The sequence below is a fragment of the Dipodomys ordii genome, unplaced genomic scaffold (genome assembly GCF_000151885.1).
Source record: "Dipodomys ordii isolate 6190 unplaced genomic scaffold, Dord_2.0 Scaffold122, whole genome shotgun sequence".
In the NCBI taxonomy this organism is placed as follows: domain Eukaryota; kingdom Metazoa; phylum Chordata; class Mammalia; order Rodentia; family Heteromyidae; genus Dipodomys; species Dipodomys ordii.
The window spans coordinates 2760373-2780325 of record NW_012267338.1 but is presented as its reverse complement, the minus strand read 5'-3'; the positions used below and the strand labels follow the sequence as shown (position 1 = coordinate 2780325).

General features: G+C 44.6%; 1 protein-coding gene across 1 annotated transcript; it reads left to right on the top strand.

The window, feature by feature from the left end:
- The first annotated feature begins 5789 nt into the window (after positions 1-5789).
- On the top strand, positions 5790-11585 carry Fga (fibrinogen alpha chain). The gene is made up of 5 exons (XM_013029735.1): positions 5790-5878; positions 7864-7989; positions 8299-8482; positions 9540-9685; positions 10244-11585. Exons 1-5 carry the CDS (start codon positions 5825-5827, stop codon positions 11453-11455), a joined length of 1722 nt encoding a protein of 573 aa, XP_012885189.1. The 5' UTR covers positions 5790-5824; the 3' UTR covers positions 11456-11585.
- The last annotated feature ends 8368 nt before the right edge of the window (positions 11586-19953 follow it).

Sequence of the window (19953 nt, the reverse complement as noted above, 5' to 3'; positions counted from 1 at the left end):
AGATTTTGCCCTAAATCTGAACATTGGCTCTCCCTGAACAAACAGACCAGGGCAGATTCCACTCAGTGATGAAAGGGGCGTCTTTCAAAGGCTCAGGGACAAACAGTTTAAAATGTGACTAAAAAAATAAACAAAAATCTCCAAGAGCTAACACGGAGGAGACCTTGGACTGGAAATGTTTTCCTTCATTTGTTTTCTTCACATCACTAAGCTGTGGTAAGGGTCAAATCAGATAATACAAATTTGCTTCAGAGATAGTAGAACAAATAGAAATTTGCTAGTTTTCCCATTTTTTAAATGTTAGCCCTTACTAAGACCCATTTGTCAAAACAAAGAAACCAATGGGTCCATCCATTCAGCTTTAGTCCATTTTTAGTCTAATATCACATTTGGTCCCAGGATCCTCTCCAGGGCACCCATGGCGTTCAGGCTGCACACCTCCTTAGTCCCAGCAGCACACTGCGGATAGGACAGAGTTCAACTGGTAACTTTTGAATCTGTATCATTGATTCAATTACATCAATTGATTATCTGTATAATGGCTATCCTTTAAAAAGAACAAAGAACATCATGCATGCTTTAATGGGTAGTCTGCAACAAAATTCAATAAATATAAAGAACTGGATAGGTAAGACAAAAATTTGTCTTGAAAATAAACTGTTCAGTTGAAAATGTAGTTAAAAAATGAAAAGAAACTGAGGGGGAAACTCCAGGACTTCTCCCTCCTTCCCTCCTACTTTCTCACATACATACACTGGAAAATATTTAGTGGGGACTCCCTCTCTCTCCTCGCTCTACCTCTTTCTCCCTCATTCTCTCCCACACATATAGATTCATAAATACTTAGTGGGGACTTTACTAAAAGTACTTAAATAAAAGGCCATTAAAATTATGCTAAGGGAAGAAGGAAGGAAGGAAAGAAGGAAAGAAGGAAAGGAGAAAGAGAAAGAAAGGAAGGAAGGAAGGAAGGAGAGGAAAGCAAAGGAGGGAGGGAGGGAAGGAGGAAGGGAAATAGGAAGGAAGGAAGGAAGGAAGGAAAGAAGGAAGGAAGGAAGGAAGGAAGGAGAGGAAAGCAAAGGAGGGAGGGAGGGAGGGAGGAAGGGAGGAAGGGAAATAGGAAGGAAGAAAGGAAGGAAGGAAGGAAGGAGAGGAAAGCAAAGGAGGGAGGGAGGGAAGGAGGAAGGGAGGAAGGGAAATAGGAAGGAAGGAAGGAAGGAAGGAAGGCAGGAAGGAAACTGCTAGGCAGGCAAGGTGGCACGTGCTGCGAACTTGTGGCACTTGGCAGGCGGCGGCAGGGAGATCACATACTGAAGTCCAGTCTGGGACACATAGCCAGGCAAGCTGTCTCTAAAGGCCAAGGAATGGGGATAGATGTAGCTTGGTGGTGGAAAGCTAGCACGCACAAGACCCTGGGTTCGATTCCCACATTACAAAATAGAAATCTTGATGTTGTCGAATGATAGTTGATTATATGGTTGTGAAATGCTCGATGTGAATTCCCAAACTGCTAACAATTAGTCAGTGTGTCTCTCTGGAAAAGAGCTCCGCTGTCAGAACTGAGCTGGACTTCGCTCTTGAATAAGGAGATGAATGGACCTGCAGCATAGTAAAAGCAAGTAACACTTTTTTCTTTTAAAGCTCTTATTTCCTCCATTTCTATGCATTCACAGAAATTCCCGTTTTCTCTACAGGTGTAACTTCCAAGGACACCTTCAGGGGCCAAGTATTGACAAGTTCGGAAAATAAACGGGTTAGTCATTCTGTGGATGACTACCTCATCAGCCTTTCTCAGCAAGTGTGTGGGTAAAAACAAACTTTTACAAAACTCTGGGAACACAGGCTTGAAGTGCAACCAGTTCACAGCTCATCTGTGTTCAGTGAATTCCTCTATGACCAGCCGCCCCGTCGGAAAACACGAAAACACAAGCCAAGGCTCCGCAAGGGTGTGTGCCAAGGCCAGACCTACTGCACTTTTATAATGTAAGCATTTCAAATTGAAGAAGTCCTTTTAGACTTTCTAATTATAAGTTTAATATTACTTTAAAGTGTTTCATATTGAAGTACCGTTATCTGCTTGGTATCTAATAACAAGCACCCTGTGTTATTATGGGGATAGTGAAGGTGCATATTGATATAGCCCTTTCTTATTTTTGCAGTAGTAGGGTTTGACCTCAGCGTCTTTGGCTTACTAGGCAGGTATTCTGTCACTTGAGCCACAACTCTAGGTATTTTTGCTTTAATTTTTTTTCTTTAAAGTTAGGGTCTTGCGCGTTTGTCAGGCCCTCCCCAGACCACGGTCCCTGCTATTTATGCCTCTTGCTCAGCTGAGATTACAGGTGTGAGCCTCCATGTTCTGCATCCCCATGTAGACTTTTATGAGAGGACATACTAATATTTTTCAGTTGTCTCATGCATGGTGAGACTTGAATTAAATGTTTGCATGAATATTACATATATCATATTATATATATAATATATGGTGACCAAAAGCATGAAATCACTCCTTGTTTTCTTTTTTTTTCCCCTTATTTCTTTTGGCCAGTCCTAGGACTTGAACTCAAGGCTGGGGCACTATCCCTGAGCTTCTTTTGCTTAAGGCTAACATTCTTCTACTTGAGCCACAATGTCACTTCTGGCTTTTTCTGTTTATGTGGTACTGAAGAATCAAACCCAAGGCTTTGTGCATGCTAAGCAAGCACTCTACCACTAAGCCAGATCTACTCCTTGTTTTCTATGTTCTATCTTACATAATTTTTCTCGTTTTATATAACTATTTCAATTGCAGGTCTTTATCATCCTCAGATATTAATATAGACATTTTTATAAGGTTTAACTTCTTTTTGTTGTTGTTGTGTACTTATTTGGCTAGCTCATTGAGAAGAAATAACTTGAAGGTAAAAAACTGTTACTTGTTATTCTGTCTCAAGCATACAGCATACAGGACTGGACAAATTGTATACCTGTGATAAATGAGAGTTAAACACAAACTCATGAATAAGTGAACTGCACTCAGAGCTCAGTTTTTCAAATAAATTGGCAGCCAGGCGCCAGTGGCTCATGTTTATAGTCCTAGCTTCTCCGGAGGCTGAGAATCATGGTTTGAAGCCAGCTGGTGCAGGAAAGTCCACGTGACTCTTATCTTCAATTAACCACTAGAAAACCAGGAGTGGCATTGTGGCTCAAAGTAGTAGAGTGCTAACCTTGAACACAAAAGCTTAGGGACAATGCTCAGTCCCTCAGTTCAAGTCCCACAACCACCACCACCAAGAATACAATTGGCAAAGAGTAGGACCCTGCCTTTCTTCCATGGTTTAGGGAAGAACAGGTAGCCATTCAAAAGAAAACTGCTGTTCTGTTGCTTCCTTTTGTGTTTTTAAATTGTTTTTACATGATGGCAAATTCACTGTTTACATATTTTACTCTTCATGTGATGAATAGCTACACTTAAAAAACTGAATGTAGTTACAGCTATAGGATTCTGTTCTTCCTGTATTCATTACACAACATATAGAAGTCAAACTATTCTGATCCTGCCAGATAGCATGAATGTGTGAGATTTTGCATTTAAATATCTATAAATGGTGTCATAGCACATCGATTTCAAAAGATTGAATGAATCAACCCATCCCTGTTGTTACAGCTAAGGAAAATAGTGTAGTCATTTCTGGGAGGAAATAAAATGCACACCAAAATCCAATTTCACCCATTGAACATTTCTTGAAAATTAAAAATGTTCTATGCTTACATTCTTTTAAAATTTTTCTACTTTTTATATTGTGTGTTGGTTATGAGTCTTCCTGTCTAAATAAAAACTAATTGGGATGGGAAGGTGGCTCAGTGGTAGAGAGCTTGCCTTGCATGCATGAGGTCCTGGGTTCGATTCCTCAGCACCACATAAGCAGGAAAAAAAAGCCGGAAGTGGTGCTGGGGCTCAAGTGGTAGAGTGCTAGCCTTGAGCTGAAGAGCTGAGGGACAGCACCCAGGCCCAGAGTTCAGGCCCCACGACTGGACCCCCCCAAAAAAACAAAACAAAACAAAAAAACGCTTCTCTTCTGTAGCTTCTATTAAAGTTCTGTCATGGGTTGAAAACTGCTACTGTCCAGTTTAGGGCTAAGTGCCTACCAGAATGCCTACATAGGGAATTCTAGCACTAGGGAGGGAATTAGGCACTTTCTGTTACTGGGTTTTGAGGCATTTTAGGAATAATTGGCCGTACCATTTCTTAGGATCCCACTATGTATATCCAATCGTATATATGATATAAATATATGTATTATATATGTATTTACATACTATATGTGTACATATCTTTACTTATGCATACATTTTAACATGTTTTCTTAATAACACTGCAGGATCAATATTGTCATCATGCTGATAGAGGAGTACGATAGCTCAGAGCACTTAAATAGTCTGTCCTACCACGCCACTAGAATCCAGTGTTTCTCTCCGTCACCCTGTCCTGCCATCTTGTCCAGTTTTGATACAGTGCTATGAAGGAAAGCAAAGCAGGGCTGATGGAATGGAGAGCATGAGAAGATGCTGTTCTCCAGGCAAGGTTTCTGGGGGTCCCGCTTGAGCAGAGGCTTGGATGAAATAAGGGAGTCAGCTGTGTGGACACTTAGGGGAGTCAAGGAGCAGCAAGGACAATGCCTGTCAGTGGCATTCTGGGAAATACCTCCAGAGGGCAGGTGAGTGGTGTCTCCAAATTGTTTGTTATATACCTTCAAGGACATTCTATTCAATCAACTTACTTGAAGCCTACTAGGTTTCTATTCTCTGGGAACTTCTTTGGTGTCCCAGGTTCATTTGCTATACCGTGTTCATAGAAGGCTTACTTCCTGTGAATGCAGCAAAATGTCTGAGGTGAAGCTTTTCCTACTTCTCCAGCACTAGCCTTTTGGCCAGTATTGTCACTGTGGGTGACAGGAACGTCAGTCAGCTTCCCACAGAATCACTGGCAGCTGGAACCCAGCAGGGTTCTCTAGGAATCCCAGAGAACTGACAAGAAACCTTCGCACAGCAGGGAGATCCTTCCTTCTGCTACAGTTCTGTCTATCTCTAGCAACTTTCACACGCAGGCAATGCCTGAGCAGGACGCCAGTCCACTTCCCAAGAGGGGATCCACTAGTGCGTTCTTGCTCCTGTAGGACTTAATACCTCTTGGAGGGACGATGAAGATGAATGAGATAGTTCAGTTCTCAAGTCTGTGATCTAGCAGAGGAAATGGACAATATCTCTAGAATCATTCAAGCCAGCAGTGGCACGTGATCTAAGGAACTGTAATAGACCACATGTAAGTGAGATCACGTGCTGTTTGTTTTACCGTACCTGGCTCGCGCTTCATTTAGGATAGTGTCCTCAGGTGTATCCATCCTGTCACAGCAGATGAGCTTTATTTGTTTTCACACAGTGCAGCATCATTGACTACACGGCTCCTTCCCACGATCAATGCTGCAGGTGCTGTCACCCTCCTTAGGTGTGGAAGTACAGACATGTTCTTCCAATGCTCCCTTTGCATCTTCCACCATCCACCTCCTGAGCACGCACTTCCCCTAACTGCCCGCTGGAAAATCACATGTGCCATTTGCAACAGCTTATCGGAAGCAAGCAAGCTGACATGAATTGAGCAAGAATTTCTGGAATACCAACCTAAGGCCAGAGCAAAGGATGGAGAGTGAGCTTTGACTGTCTAAACAGGACAGGGGTGATGATTAACCAAGATGGAAGTCCTGCCGATTTAAATGGGGTGAGAGCTAGGAGTGGAGGTAATTCCTCCTCCAGCAGGAGTGCTCCTCAGGAGCCAGCCCCAGACTCAAGAAAGATGTTTACTGTGAGGATCACCTGCCTGGTGCTGAGCGTGGCCAGCACAGTATGGGTATGGAACCATTTGTCTTCTCTCCCCACTTTCTCTCTGGTGTTTCTCCCAATGTTCTTCGTGCACCAGTTCTATATTCTGACACACCTGTGGTTCTGTGGGCTCTAGACTATGGAGCTAAATTCCTAGATGGATCTGACATGGATGCAGGACAACTTGGATTCCAAAGGGAGACATTGGAGGGACTACGCAGGGCAACTTTGACATCTCTCAGTATTACATTGTTTGGTTGTTTATTATTTTTTACTATGCTAAGGATTGAAGACAGGGCCTTGTACATGCTAGGCAAACACTCTACCACTGAGCTACATTCTCAGTCTTGTTCATCATATTTTGTTACATGAATATTTTTGTTTTGGAGGTACTGGGCTTCGAACATAGGGCCTTCCCCTGGTAAATGAGTGCTCTTTCTCTTGAGCCATACTCCTGGTGTTGGTGACCATTTCCATCTCTGTCTCTACTAAGTCTTGGAGGTATTATGTAAGTTAATAGAACAAAACATTTTATAAGAAGACTTTTTTTCTAATTCTTAACTTCTTGTTATATGTCTATAATAAGTAGAACATTTAATTGTAGATAGCTTTGCTAAAAGGTTCTTTCTGTGTTTCTTTCAAGACAAAAAAAAAAAAGGTAATATGTTTTCTTAGAACCATACAGCAAACCTAGAAAATATTAGTTGATAAGGCCATATGCTTTTTGGAAGTATTTGTATTCTTTCAAGGTAACTATTAAATACTATAATAATTTCTACTATTTAGCTCTAAGATATATATGAAAGAAAACAAAGCACTTGAAACACTAATCTTATGAAAACAAGACAAATACAAAGTGACATTTTGTGGAAAATAAAACTAAAAATCACTTGAAGTGATGTCTGGAATAATGAATAGGTATCAGTTACCGCTCTGCTTTTCCCATTGGCATATTTAGTTTTGGGATGTTTGTATTGTTGTACTATTTTATTCTGAAATACAATTTATTATTTATAACTTATTTCTTAGACCAAAGGGCGGTACTTATTACTGTATACTTATAGTTCTTGGTCTCTTGAATGGCAATGAAATTACATTCCAACCAATTATAAATAAGGGTAAAATGTCTGAAACGAATGTAGTCATAGCACAATACTTGTAAGTCAGTGGTATAGAATAAAATAATGAATATCTAAAAGCAATTCTTCTTCACTAGAATATAAAGTCTGTTGAATTTTTTTTTGTATTCTATTTTATCTGTCTTACAATACAAAAAATTTCACTTGGTATTTGTAATTCTCAAGTGTTCAAAAAACATTTCCAGTCACTGATTACTAGTTTTACTTCCATTCACTATCTTCATTCCAAATAAAAAGAAATGGTTACCTAAAGGAGCAAACTTAAAAAAGCATTTATATGTCTGAATTGGGTAGTTTTCATGTTCTTGATAAATGTTTGTCCAACTTATTGGTCTATCTTAAAGATAGTAGTAGAAACCTGAAGGGAAAGGGCAGTCGGTTAAGACAATATAGCTCACTCTACTGAAACAGCAATTATCAGAGAAAGAACTCACTGAAGTTTTCAAGTATCTTCCTATTTGCAGTTTTTAATGAAAAGCAGGTGAGATTAAACTAAGATTCGAAGAATTTTTCTCTTTATCATGGATCATTTGAGCCTCCCAACACTTATCACATGCTGATTTAATGCCAAACACAAGTTAAACTTGTACACTAAAGCACCTTTGGTTCTCACACCTTTCCCTTAAAATGTACTGGCATTAGGGTTTTCATTTGAGGTCAGAAGCTTGCAGCTTGTGGGCTCTGGATGTACTATGCCAAATGTATTTAATATGTGCTATTGCCAAAGCCAATAGTAAGCAATAGTGAAAATTCATCCTGTGACGGTGCCTTTTCTTTCTTGGGACTTGAAGAAGACAGAATGGGGACTTCCTCTCTTCTGGCTAATGTTGTTGTTCTTGCTCTTTTTTGTGCATGTAAATGAATATCTCTCAAGACTACGGACACTGGCGAAGGTGACTTTATAGAACAAGGAGGACAGGGGCGTGGCCCGAGAATTATGGAGAAACAGCAGTCTGCCTGCAAAGAGACAGACTGGCCCTTCTGCTCCGATGATGACTGGGTAAGCAGTGGGCCTGACGAGCCAGGAGCCCTTCTCTCTCTGGCAGTAGTAGGTACAGTGTGTCTGGGAAAGTACTAAGATTCTGAGTACTGAGACCTGAGTACTGTGCCATGGGACCAACTTCATGACTTAGTGACCCCTGAGAATTTCTCTATGGCTTCTCACACATCCTCTTATCATCTTGAAAGCCAATAGATGGTTGGAAGAAATGGGGAAGGGAAGCAATGGAAACTACATGGGAAGCTGCAAAGTCATTCTGGATCCAAGCTAGAGACCCATGGTATAATTATTGTTCCTCTTCATTTTCAGGGCCCAAAATGCCCTTCTGGCTGCAGGATGAAAGGGCTGATTGATGAGGCCAATCAAGATTTTACCAACAGAATAAATAAGCTCAAAAATTCACTGTTTGATTTTCAAAAGAACAACAAGGATTCCAGTTCATTGACCAGAAATATAATGGAGCTTCTGAGAGGGGACCTTGCCAAAGCCAATAGTAAGTATTTCATATTTAGTACCTTGTTGTTTAAATGCGACAGTGAAAATTCAAAATAAATTATGTCTGCTTGAAGCTACTGTGCTGTCATTTCAAAGAAAATGCCCTTGGGTCCACTGGGTAAGGTTATGATGAAATAACTGGAAAATAATCAAGCTGTGTCATTTGGGATTAATTCCAAAGAATTTTCTTCTGTATTTATTTGGATTCCTAATAAAGCATCTAACTAAGACATCATAACTATTACCCATGAATGACATTGTTCAAAACCCAACTATCTAATAAGGCTGAAACTCATAGACTAAATGTCCAGAGAACAAATAGAAACAAAATAAACTGCAGAAACTGTGAGACTTCTTTTTTTGTTGTTTTTTTGGTAGGGTGTGGGGCCTGAACTCTGGGCCTGGGCGCTGTCCCTGAGCTCTTCAGCTCAAGGCGAGTGCTCTACACCTTGAGCCACAGCACCACTTCCGGTTTTCTAGAGGTTTATTGGAGATAAGAGTCTCACAGACTTTCCTACCCCTTTGAACCGAGATCCTTAGATCTCAGCCTCCTGAGTAGCTAGAATTACAGGTGTGAGCCACCGGCCTGTGAGACTATTTCTAAGTAAATCTTCTTTTGCCTTCCCTCCTTTCCTTTCTTCCCTTCCTCCTTTTCTCCCTCTCTTCCTCTTTCTTTCTTTCTCTCTACTCCTTCCTTCCTTCCTTTTTTGTGGGGTGTAAAAATCACTCAATAGTTCCTTCAATACTCATTTGTCTTTCTTTCTCCCTTCCTCCTCTCTTCCTTTTTGTTGGCTATAAAAACCACTCAACAGTTCCTTCAATACTCTTCTTTCTTTCTTTTTGTTTCCTTTCTCCCTCCCTCTTTCCTTCCCTTTCTTCTTTCCTTTTTGTTGGCTATAAAAAATCACTCAACAGTTCCTTCAATACTTCAATACTTTTCTTTCTTTCCTTTCCTTTCCCTCCCTCCCTTCCTTCCCTCCTTCCTTCTTGTTGCTTGTTGGCTATAAAAAAAAATCACTCAACAGCTCCTTCAATACCCATCTTTTCTTTTTCAGATTATGATAATACATATAACCAAGTGTCAGAAGATCTGAGAAGCAGAATTGAGATCCTGAAGAGCAAAGTCATGGAGAAAGTACAGCACATTCAGCTTCTACAGAACAACGTCAGGGCTCAGCTGATAGATATGAAGCGCCTGGAGGTGAGGGGGGGGGTCTCAGGCCCCATCTCCCTGTCGTTGAATGATGGGGGACAGGAAGACAGGGGTCACTCATGCAGCCAGTATCTAGTAGACACCGTGAGCAGGGCCATATACACCCGTACTGGAAAGCAGGAGTTGGTTCTCGTGCTCTACAGATAAAAAAATTCTCAGAGACATTAAGAGAATTTTCCACGGATGCCTACGTAGTAGATTTCAAAAGAACTTTTTCAGTCTGCCCTGCTCATGGCTTTAGCCTCGGTCTCACTGACAGCCTCGTAATTGGGGTTTTCTTGAAGGGGGAATAGCACCTGACCTTTCACCCATGCTAAGTCTCTGATGGATCCTAGTAGCTCTGTATGACTGCTTAGCCTGGCTCTACCCAGCATCCTTCCAGAAAGGATGGCCGCCCAAGGCAAATCATAGGGTATTCAGATCGGTAGCTATGCAAACCAGAGAAATAAAACCACCTTCCAGACCGCACACTACTAGGTACTACCAGGTGCTCAGAAGCCGTGGCGGGAGTCACTGGTCTCTACCGTTTCCTCTGTCTTTCTGCAGGTGGAAGTTGATATTAAAATCCGATCTTGCAAAGGGTCGTGCAGTAGGGCTTTGTCTAGAGAGCTCCGCCTGAGTGACTACGAGGACCAGCAGAGACAGCTGGAGCAGGTGATGGCCAAAGACCTGCTTCCCCCGAGAGAGAGTCAGTACTTCCCGATAATAAAGATGAGGCCCATGCCAGACTTGGTTCCGGGCAGTTTCAAGAGCCAGCTGCAGACGGCCCCTCCGGAGTGGAAGGCCCTAACGGAGATGCAGCAGATGCGGATGGAGCTGGAGGGCCCGGGGAGGGAGGGCGGCCCGGGGAGGGCGGGCAGCCCCCGGGGAGACGCCGTGGGCTACGTCGAGGACACGGGGCCGGTGACCGAAAGCCCCAGGCACCCGCGCCCCGGTGGAGCCGGACACTGGAGTTCGGGACCCGGAACGGATGGAAGCCGGAACCCGGGGACGACCGGGGCTGGGGGTCCCGGACGCTGGCAGCAGCCGGGGGACACCGGTTCGAGCCCCAGCGGAAGCTGGAACACGGGCGGCGCCGGGAGCTTTCGGCCGGCCGGCTCCAGCCCGGACTGGGGTGAGTTCACGGAGGAGTCCGGAGGCCCGGCGACGAGGAAGGAGCAGCCCGCGGGCCGACTGCCGGCCACCAAAGCCGACAAGGAGCTGCTGATCGGCCGCGAGAAGGGGGCGCCCTCCGCGGGGGGCCCGGCCTTCGCCCGCCGCGCCTGCTCCAAGACGGTCACCAAGACGGTGATCGGGCCCGACGGCCGCAAGGAGGTGACCAAGGAGGTGGTGACCTCCGAGGACGGCTCGGACTGCGGCGGCGACGTGGCCGACCTGGGGCTGCAGGGCTTCGGCAGCCGGGGCAGCCTGGACGAGCTGGCCCGCCGGCACCCCGACGTGTCCTCCTTCTTCGGCACCGGCGCGCTTGAGCCCTTCTCCACCTTCAAGGAGCCCGGCGGGGGCGCGGACGGGGACATCTTCGCCGACCTGGAGCACGGCGGCGGCGGCTCGCAGGCCGAGCCGTGGTCGGGCGGCACGGCCACCCACCGCAAGCTGGTGACCAGCAGCAGCAGCAGCAGCAGCACGATCAGCAGAGGGGGCTCCGCCTCCGGGACCAAGAACTATAAAATGGCAGACGAGGCCGCCGGCGAAGAGGCTCGCTCCACCAAGAGAGGCCGGGCAAGGCCTCGCCCCGCCAGAGGTATCCACCTTCCCTGACCCCCGCCCCTCTCCCCGAGTCTAAGGTAACTGTGTCCGCCACGTGCGGCCCGGGGCGCCCCGCACCCCCGGCCTCTTCTCTGTACCCCCGACGGCTCCTCCTGCGCACTCAATAAACGCGCGCGCCACCGCCGCCTCGGAAGCTCGGCTTGGAGTTTTGTTGGAGTCGCTGCTCGCCAGCCCGCCCCAAAGCAGGGGTGCGGGGGGAGGTGCGGGGGTGGGTGGGGGGTGGGCTGCCAGCCGATCCACGGACCGACCCGGGCCAGGCTACAAAACAAAACAAAGCAAAAACAAGTGGAACGGTATTGATTGGATAGAGAATATGAAAGATCACCCGCACTTCCCAGACAGAACTCGTTTCTCACTCCGGAAACATTTCCGTCGCCACACCATCCCTATTCTGTGGGTGGGAGGGAGGGAGAAAGGAGGGAGGGCGGCAGAAAACATTCTCACTCTGGAAACATTTCCAGCACAACATAATCCCTTTTCTGAGCAAGGAAGAAAGAAGGAAGGAAGGAAGGAAGAAGGCAGGCAGGCAGGCAGGCAGGCAGGCAGGCAGGCAGAAAACATTTCTCTGGAAACATTTCCATCGCAACATAATCCCTTTTCTGTGGGTGGGTGGAAGCAAGGATGGGAGGGAGGGAGGAAGGAAGGGAGGGAGGAAGTGAGGGAGGGAGGGAGGAAGGGAGAGAGGGGGGAGGGAGAGAGGGAGGAAGGAAGAGGGAGGGAGGAAGGGAGGGGGAGGGAGGAAGGAAGGAAGGGAAAGATGGAGGAAGGAGGGGGGAGGGAGGAAGGCAGGCCGGCCGTAGTGCTCGCCACCTTTCATCCAGCAGGGCCAGGCCCTCTTCTGCGAGGAGGAATGACAGTGGCTTCTTGGCCGGCTTGGTTTTTCTTTTAGACTGTGGTGATGCCCTCCAAACACACCCTGCAGGTGCCCAAAGTGGCATTTTCCCTATCAAGCTCCCGGGATCCAGTAAGGTGGTTTCTGTCTATTGCGATCAAGAGACCGGTCTGGGAGGATGGCTTTTGATCCAGCAAAGGACGGACGGGTCGCTGAATTTTAACCGGACCTGGCAAGACTACAAGACGGGCTTCGGCAGCCCGGACGAGCGGGGTCAAGGAGAGTTCTGGCTAGGCAACGAGCTCCTCCACGGGCTCACGCGGCGGGGCGCGGTGCTGCGGGTGGAGCTGGAGGACTGGGCGGGGAACCGGGCCCACGCCGAGTACCACTTCCGCGTGGGCTCCGAGGCCGAGGGCTACGCGCTGCACGCCTCGGCCTACCGCGGCACGGCGGGCGACGCGCTGGTGGCGGGCTCGGCCGAGGAGGGCGCGGAGTACACGGCCCACCACGGCATGCCGTTCAGCACCTTCGACCGCGACGCCGACCGGTGGGAGGAGAGCTGCGCCGAGGTCTACGGGGGAGGCTGGTGGTACAACAGCTGCCAGGCAGCCAACCTCAACGGCATCTACTACCCGGGGGGCGCCTACGACCCCCGCGACAACAGCCCCTACGAGGTGGAGAACGGGGTGGTGTGGCTGCCCTTTCGGGGGGCCGATTACTCGCTGCGGGCCGTGCGCATGAAAGTCAGGCCCCTGGACGCCCCGTAGGGGAGCCGCCGGGAAGCGGCCCGGCCGCGAGCCGCAGGTGCGCGCGATCATTCACTCCTCCTACTGTAGCCAACTGGGGCCCAGAAGACGTCTTAGTTGAAAAATAAAACTACGCTTTTTTTTAAGCCTTTGAGTAGCTCTGTGAGTTTTACATGTTCTAGAAAGATTCACCATTTCCTCCAGAGTGGGGAGCCCCATGGGAACGCCCCTGGGCCACCCTGAAAGGTGACCCTACCCAGAGCCATAGACCCCCACCCCCCCTTGCAAAACGAAGTTATGTCATCCACTTGATTCGGAGAGTTTTAACCCAACATTTTAAACTCACTGAACGGAACAAAAATTGTAGAGGAACTAACAAGGTATGAGAGTCATCTGTTATTTATTTACTTCTTTTTTGCTAGTGAGAATATTCAAGAAGACCGGAGAAACATTGTCTGCATAGGCACAGAAATCTGTTCTTTTAAGGCTTTCCGTGGAGCACGTAGTGTGAACTTAAATCTTTTTTTCAGGCTAGTCAACGTCTTTCAAAACCACATGGGCAAAATAGATGCACTTAGAATCTTTGTAATTATTCCCAAAGCAGATTTTCAATTTGCAAACTGATTAAACAACCCCCACTATTGATGTGACTTTGTTTTTCTATCACTTATACATTATAGTCTATGGATGCATTATTAAAAGTAATTCATTGGTTTGAAAGCATCTCACTAAATGTGATCCCTACCAGTTTCATAAATTCAACATATTTATTTTGACACCAGTCAATATTTTATTTGATTTAAGGTACATCTTTAATTGTGGTAGCCTTGACTCCTGTCTCCAACCTTTTTTTTTTCTTTGTTCTTTGTTGTAATAACTATTTGCCATTGGTTCTCAAGTAGGTGTTGAAATATCCCAAGTAATCTGATACATCACCCTAATGGTATAGCTTCTATCCTGATGTCATTACATCCTTTCTCCCAAAGAGGAAAGTGGGAAAGAAGGAAAAAAGAAAGGGAGGCAGAGGGAGAGGTAGGGAGAAAGGAAGGAAGAAAAGAATGAGTGAAGAGGAAGGGAGAGGGGTGGGCAGGGAGGCTAGAATTTGGGGGGTCAGAAATCAGCTGGGTTGGTGATGAGCGCTGGAAATGAATCACAAAAGAAGCACCAGTATTTCCTGGCTTCCTCATGTAGATCTGTAAACCATTGAGACAAATAAGAAAATAATCTAAGAAAAGCCCAAATGTTACTAGAACATAAGACTTGAAGCTACAGACCCTTAAAAAACAGGAGCGATGGATGGAAACAAATGCTGATAGGTCTTTGACTATGGACATGAGCCTTTTTCCCCCCCTCTCTCTAAAAATGGGCACTTTAAACAAACCCACTGAAGCAAGTGCATGCTTTGTACTATCCTTGATATGAAACTCTAACGAGTTAACTATCATCACCCTGCTATGCTATGCTATGCTATAGCAATGCTATTGCTCCTGAGGTTCAAGTTCTGTTTTGTGTGCTTTTTACCCACCTATTAGAACTCTTTACTACACAATGCAGCAATGAAATGACTCCCTGCCACTGGTGTTAAAAAACAACAACAACAACACAGTTCAGAGTGTTCCTTAAAGAATCTCAAATGCTGAAGTAAAAAAAATCCTTTAACTGGACACTGATGGCTCACACCTAGCTACGCAGGAGGCTGAGATCTGAGGGTCACAGTTCAAAGCCAGCCTGGGAAGGAAAGTCCATGAGACTTTTATCTCCAGTGAACAACCAGAAAATGAATTGATAATAGTAGAGGGCTAACCTTGGGTGGGAGAGCTCAGGGACAGCTCCTAGGTGCAGAGTTCAAGCCCCACAACCAATAAAAAGAACAGCAACAAAAATCCCAAAAGTATCTCTGTAGCTCAAGTGGTAGAGTGCTAGCTTTGAGTTCAAAGAGACTCAGGGAGCATGCCCAGGCCCTGAATTCAAGCCCCACAACTAACAAAAACTCAGTTGCTTCCATAAAATCAAGATATTGAGGAAACATCTAGATCAAAAGGAAAGAAAACCTGCAGAAGTTAAAATTCACTATTTTTCAATTTGGTAACATACTAGGGACCCCAACTTTACTCTCATTATCTCATGATACTCGGATGAGAAAACTTCCAGCTCAATCTGCTAAGTGCCTTTCTGAGGCATGTAAAATGTCTGCTTGAAACAGCATGCGGGCCTCCTAAAATGCATGGCTTCTCTTGTCTCCCTTCAAGTCTCACTCTTGTACCTTAAAGTAAATTGGGGGCCCATGGCTCACACTTGAAATTCTAGCTACTCACAAGGCTGAGATCTGGAGCATTGAAATTCAAACCAGCACTGGCAGAGAAGTCTGTGAGTCTGTGTCCAAAAGATCCAGTAAAAGGCAGGGCTGAAGGTGTTGTTCAAATGGTAGAACACCAGCTGCAAAGCAAGTCAAGGAAGAGAAGGCTTTGAATTCAAACAAGGCTATGAGACCATATCAACTTAAAGTATATAGAGGATGCACAAACACAGCAGAATTCTGTTATAGTCAGGCAAAACAATGCAACATGTACCATTTGCTGAAATAGCTTGAGATTAACAAAACATTTAGATTTTGGTAGTTAATGATACAAGATCCTTGTGGCAATAAACTTCTCACTGAAATTCTTTCCTTTCCTTTCTTTCTTTCTTTTTTTTTTGTGTGTGTATGTGCTCATGCCTGTATTGGGACTTGAATTCAGGGCTTGGGTTCTGTCCCTTAGCTTTTTCTGCTCAAGGATGGAGCTCTTCCACTTGAGCCACAGCTCCACTTCCAGCTTTTTAGTGGTTAATTGAAGATAAGAGTCTATCGGGTTTACCTACCTGAGCTCTGGCTTTGAACCCCAATCTTCAGATCTCAGCCTCCTGAGTAACTATGATATAAGCATGAGCCACCAGTGCCTGGCTCAAACCCATTTCTGACATAGCCTGTATTTATGTATTCATTGATTTGTTTGTGCATTCATTAGTTCACTTTTTAATTGAATTGCAAGTACTTTATAAATCTCATTTACAGAGAAAAATCCATGATTGAGGTTGAGAGCAGGAAAGGCCGTAAGCATCATGGACATGAGTAAGATGATAAGGAACTCACAGCTGGGAAGATATTCACATTGAGTCTTGAAGAAGAGCTGTGTATTACGTTTTCTGTTTCCACATGATAAAGGCAATTGTTCAGAGGCTCAGAGCAGGTAGAATTATGAGAGCCTGCCAGGTCTGAGCTAAGAAAGGCTATTATTAAGTAGTGGTCCCCTGTCCACCAGTTGTTCCTGCACGTGGTATGAGCTGATTGCAATAGATTATTCTGGAAAACATTTGCTAAATTCACCTGACTCAGACTGACTCAATCCCCGATGGGTCTCTGACCTCGCAGTGCTTGCTGTTACAAAACTCCCCAAAGTATCTCCTTTCAAGAGGCACAGCGACTGCAGCAAATAGTTGGTGACTTTGGGTGAAGGACACAGAGCTATTCATTAAACTCTTCTAGAAAGTTCTCATAGACCTCTTTTCAAAGTAAAAAGTTAAGAGGAATAAGTATCATTCAATTGACGAACAAAAAATGTGTTGCCCACAGATCATTGTTGGGTGGGAGGAGATTAAGGGTCCTAAGATTAATGAACAAAGTTTCAGCTCTCTGTGCTAATAACAAGAGCACTTTATAAAACGTAAAGTCTGATTTAGAAAATCGCATGAGACCAATTGAGAGGCAATACAGTATAGGTAATAGCTTCAGCCTTTGGAGATAGGTTAGCCTAAATGCAGGACATAGGAAATGCTCACCTAAGAGGTTGTGACCACTTTCAGGATGACTGTTTGCTCAAATCATGCCTCGTGACAGCCATTTGAGTGAAAAACATTCTAGGTATAAAAGATAAAGAAGCCAGGAACTAGTGGCTCATGTGTGAGTCCTAGTGACACAGGATACTGAGATCTGAGGATTGCAGGTTTGAAGCTAGTCCAGGCAGAAAAGTCCATTCGACTCATCTCCAATTAACCACCAAAAAAAACAGAAGTGGAGCTATGGCTCAAGTGGTAGAACATCAATCTTGGCTGTAAAAGCTAACTCAGGTCTAGGGCCTGAGTTCAATCTCTGTACTGGCACAAAAACAAAGAGAGAAAGAAAGAAGGAAAAGGAGAGGGAAAGAGGGAGGGAGGAAGGAAGGAAGGAGAAAAGAAAGGAGGAAAAAAAGTCTCAGATAAGTATCATAAGGTTATGGGTAAATCTTTAAAAATACTATTTTACACATCTTCACTAGGAGAAGCAATTGTTTCATTATATTGAAAACTGGTTCTTGAATGGGAAAAATCAGCTATGAAGCACTTCCTACTAAATGATGCTTTAAACTTGCAGCTTTCTACTGAAGACTTACATATTACCAGAGGAATCTTTCTGCAATTTGTACATCAACTAGGAATTGGCCAGCCGGTTGTCTGCTTTTGTGGTTTTAATTGGTGGCTTTACTTTAGGCTCCAGGGACATACTGGGTCCTCTGTGTTTGCACAAAAGGAGCAGAGGGCAGAGGCCTGCACTTTGCCCCCTTCCTCCCCCGGACCTACCCCTGGCCCAGAGGACTCCTGTACTCAGCCTGGCTTGCTTCAAAATGGTTACAACTAAGTATTTGCCATATTGAGTCTCCCAGGTGTGCCTTTCTTGGAAAATTATATATATATATATATATTTATATATATATACATACATATATATGTAAGAATATCCAAGACCTGGATGATCATTGTGATTAGTTATTATTAGTTACTATGAATTTATATGAAAACCAGCCTTTCCCACAGGTTGATTTGGGAAGAATGATGGAGGAGAATCTCAAAAGTGAAGGATAAATTCGATGCCTGGTGTTATTTGTTGGAAAGTAAGAAATAATTAAGGGTTCAGAAGCTTTCAATAGTGACAGATGTCATATTTCCACAACTATGTACAAGGATTGCAGCAAAAAATGGAATGGTGTTTGCAAGGGAATAGGTATAGGGGAAGGAGTTACTACAAGTACAAAGTGATCGCTAGATTCGTCTGTGTGATCTAGTGCTTGGACAGAGCAATATAGTATTATGCACTTAAAATTTAAGAGGGTTGATAGCATGTCAAATGTTTCTATCATAACACAACACAATTAAGCAAAGGGACCCTAGAAAACTAGGAGATGACAGATGTGTGTAATCCATTGCTCATGGTGAGGACACAAGTATGTATGTAATATATACATATATATGCATATATATGTATATATATGGAATGGAAATTTCATCCTAGTGTGTTTGTGTATATGTGTGTGTTCAAACTTGCCTAGTTGTATGTATCAACTATGTGCAGGGTTATTTTATTTGTTTTTATTTGCACATCAATTCTACTTCAGTAAAGCCATTGAGAGGAAAAAAAGTTCTAGAATCATGAAAAGTCCATTTGGTCAGAAATATCTGCCTTTAAATGGGAAATATCCCCTTATCAGGGCTAGGGATGGTACAGAGAAGTAACCCATGTCCACCTCCGACTTCAGGATTTGGGCTGAGGGAGTCTGGGTAAGCTGGCAAGCAGTGTGGTCACAGCTGTCTGGTTTTAGGACAATTACAGATGATGGAGTGACAGGTGGGGTAGAGGCTAAAGGCAGAAGAACCTGTGTGAAGATCAAGCAGAGGGAAAGCAGAAGTGATAAGGAGCTAAGTGAGAGGCAGAATTCCCCAGAAATATGAGAATAACCTTTGCTTAATGCAACCTTAAGAAGGTGAGCTGGGGACCGTCAGTTCCATCCACGAAAAATGCGCAGCGATGACAATTCTAGGGACAGAGGGCAGCGCTGGGGTGAAAATTATAGACTCATGGGAAGCAAACTAAAGGACAGAAACGCCACCTCATTCACTTAATTCCACTTCATTAATTGAACGTGACTATGTGAAAAATAAAACCAGTTGAGGACAATAGGCAATTTCTGCCCTACACTTCTCTATTTCCCCTAAAAACCATGATGAAGACGTCATCCTGATTATCCTTTCGGATGCTCTGAGCCTGACATTCTCTTAAAGTGCACAGCACTGGTTTTTCCATGGTACCAAGAGATTTAGACTTTTCTTTTCTTTTTCCTTTCTTTCTTTTTTTTTGTGTGTTGGTCATGGGGCCTGGGTGCTGTCCCTCAGCAATTCAGCTCAAGGGGAGCGCTCTACCACTTGAGCCATAGTGCCACTTCTGGCTTCTTCTGCTTATGTGGTGCTGAGGAATCAAACCCAGGGCCTCATGCATGCAAGGCAAGCGCTCTACCACTGAGTCACCTTCCCAGCCCTTCTAATGCTGACTACCAAGCTTACTTGAGATTATGGGTACTTCTCTGTCCTACAGTTGAAAAGTCTAACTCCTTGGCCATGTGGATCGCAAAAAAACCAATTTACTAAAACACACTGGTTTCATTAGTAAGTCTGCAAATGTTTTTTATGACAGGTCTTACATTAATAAATAGGGTTTTAAAAGTAGACTCTTAAGCACAGGTTGTTTTGTTTGTTTTGGTTGGTCATGGGGCTCGAACTCTGGCCCTGGTAGCTGTCCCTCAGCTCTTCAGCTCAAGGTAATTGCTCTACTGCTTGAGCCACAGCACCACTTCCAGTTTTCTAGTGGTTTATCAGAGGTAAGAGTCTCACGGACTTTCCTGCCCAGGCTGGCAGATCCTCAAATCTCAGCCTCCTGAGTTGCTAGAATTACAGGTGTGAGCCACTGGCGCCCAGCTAAGCGCAGGTTTTTAGTTTGCTTCAATGATTTGCTCCAAGGACAGCTGATCCCTCCTCCTAATTGGAAATTTCATCATCAGTTGGAATCAACTGACTATCTACTACTATCCTTTTCACTAGGTAAATGAAGAATACAAAAGAAAATGATG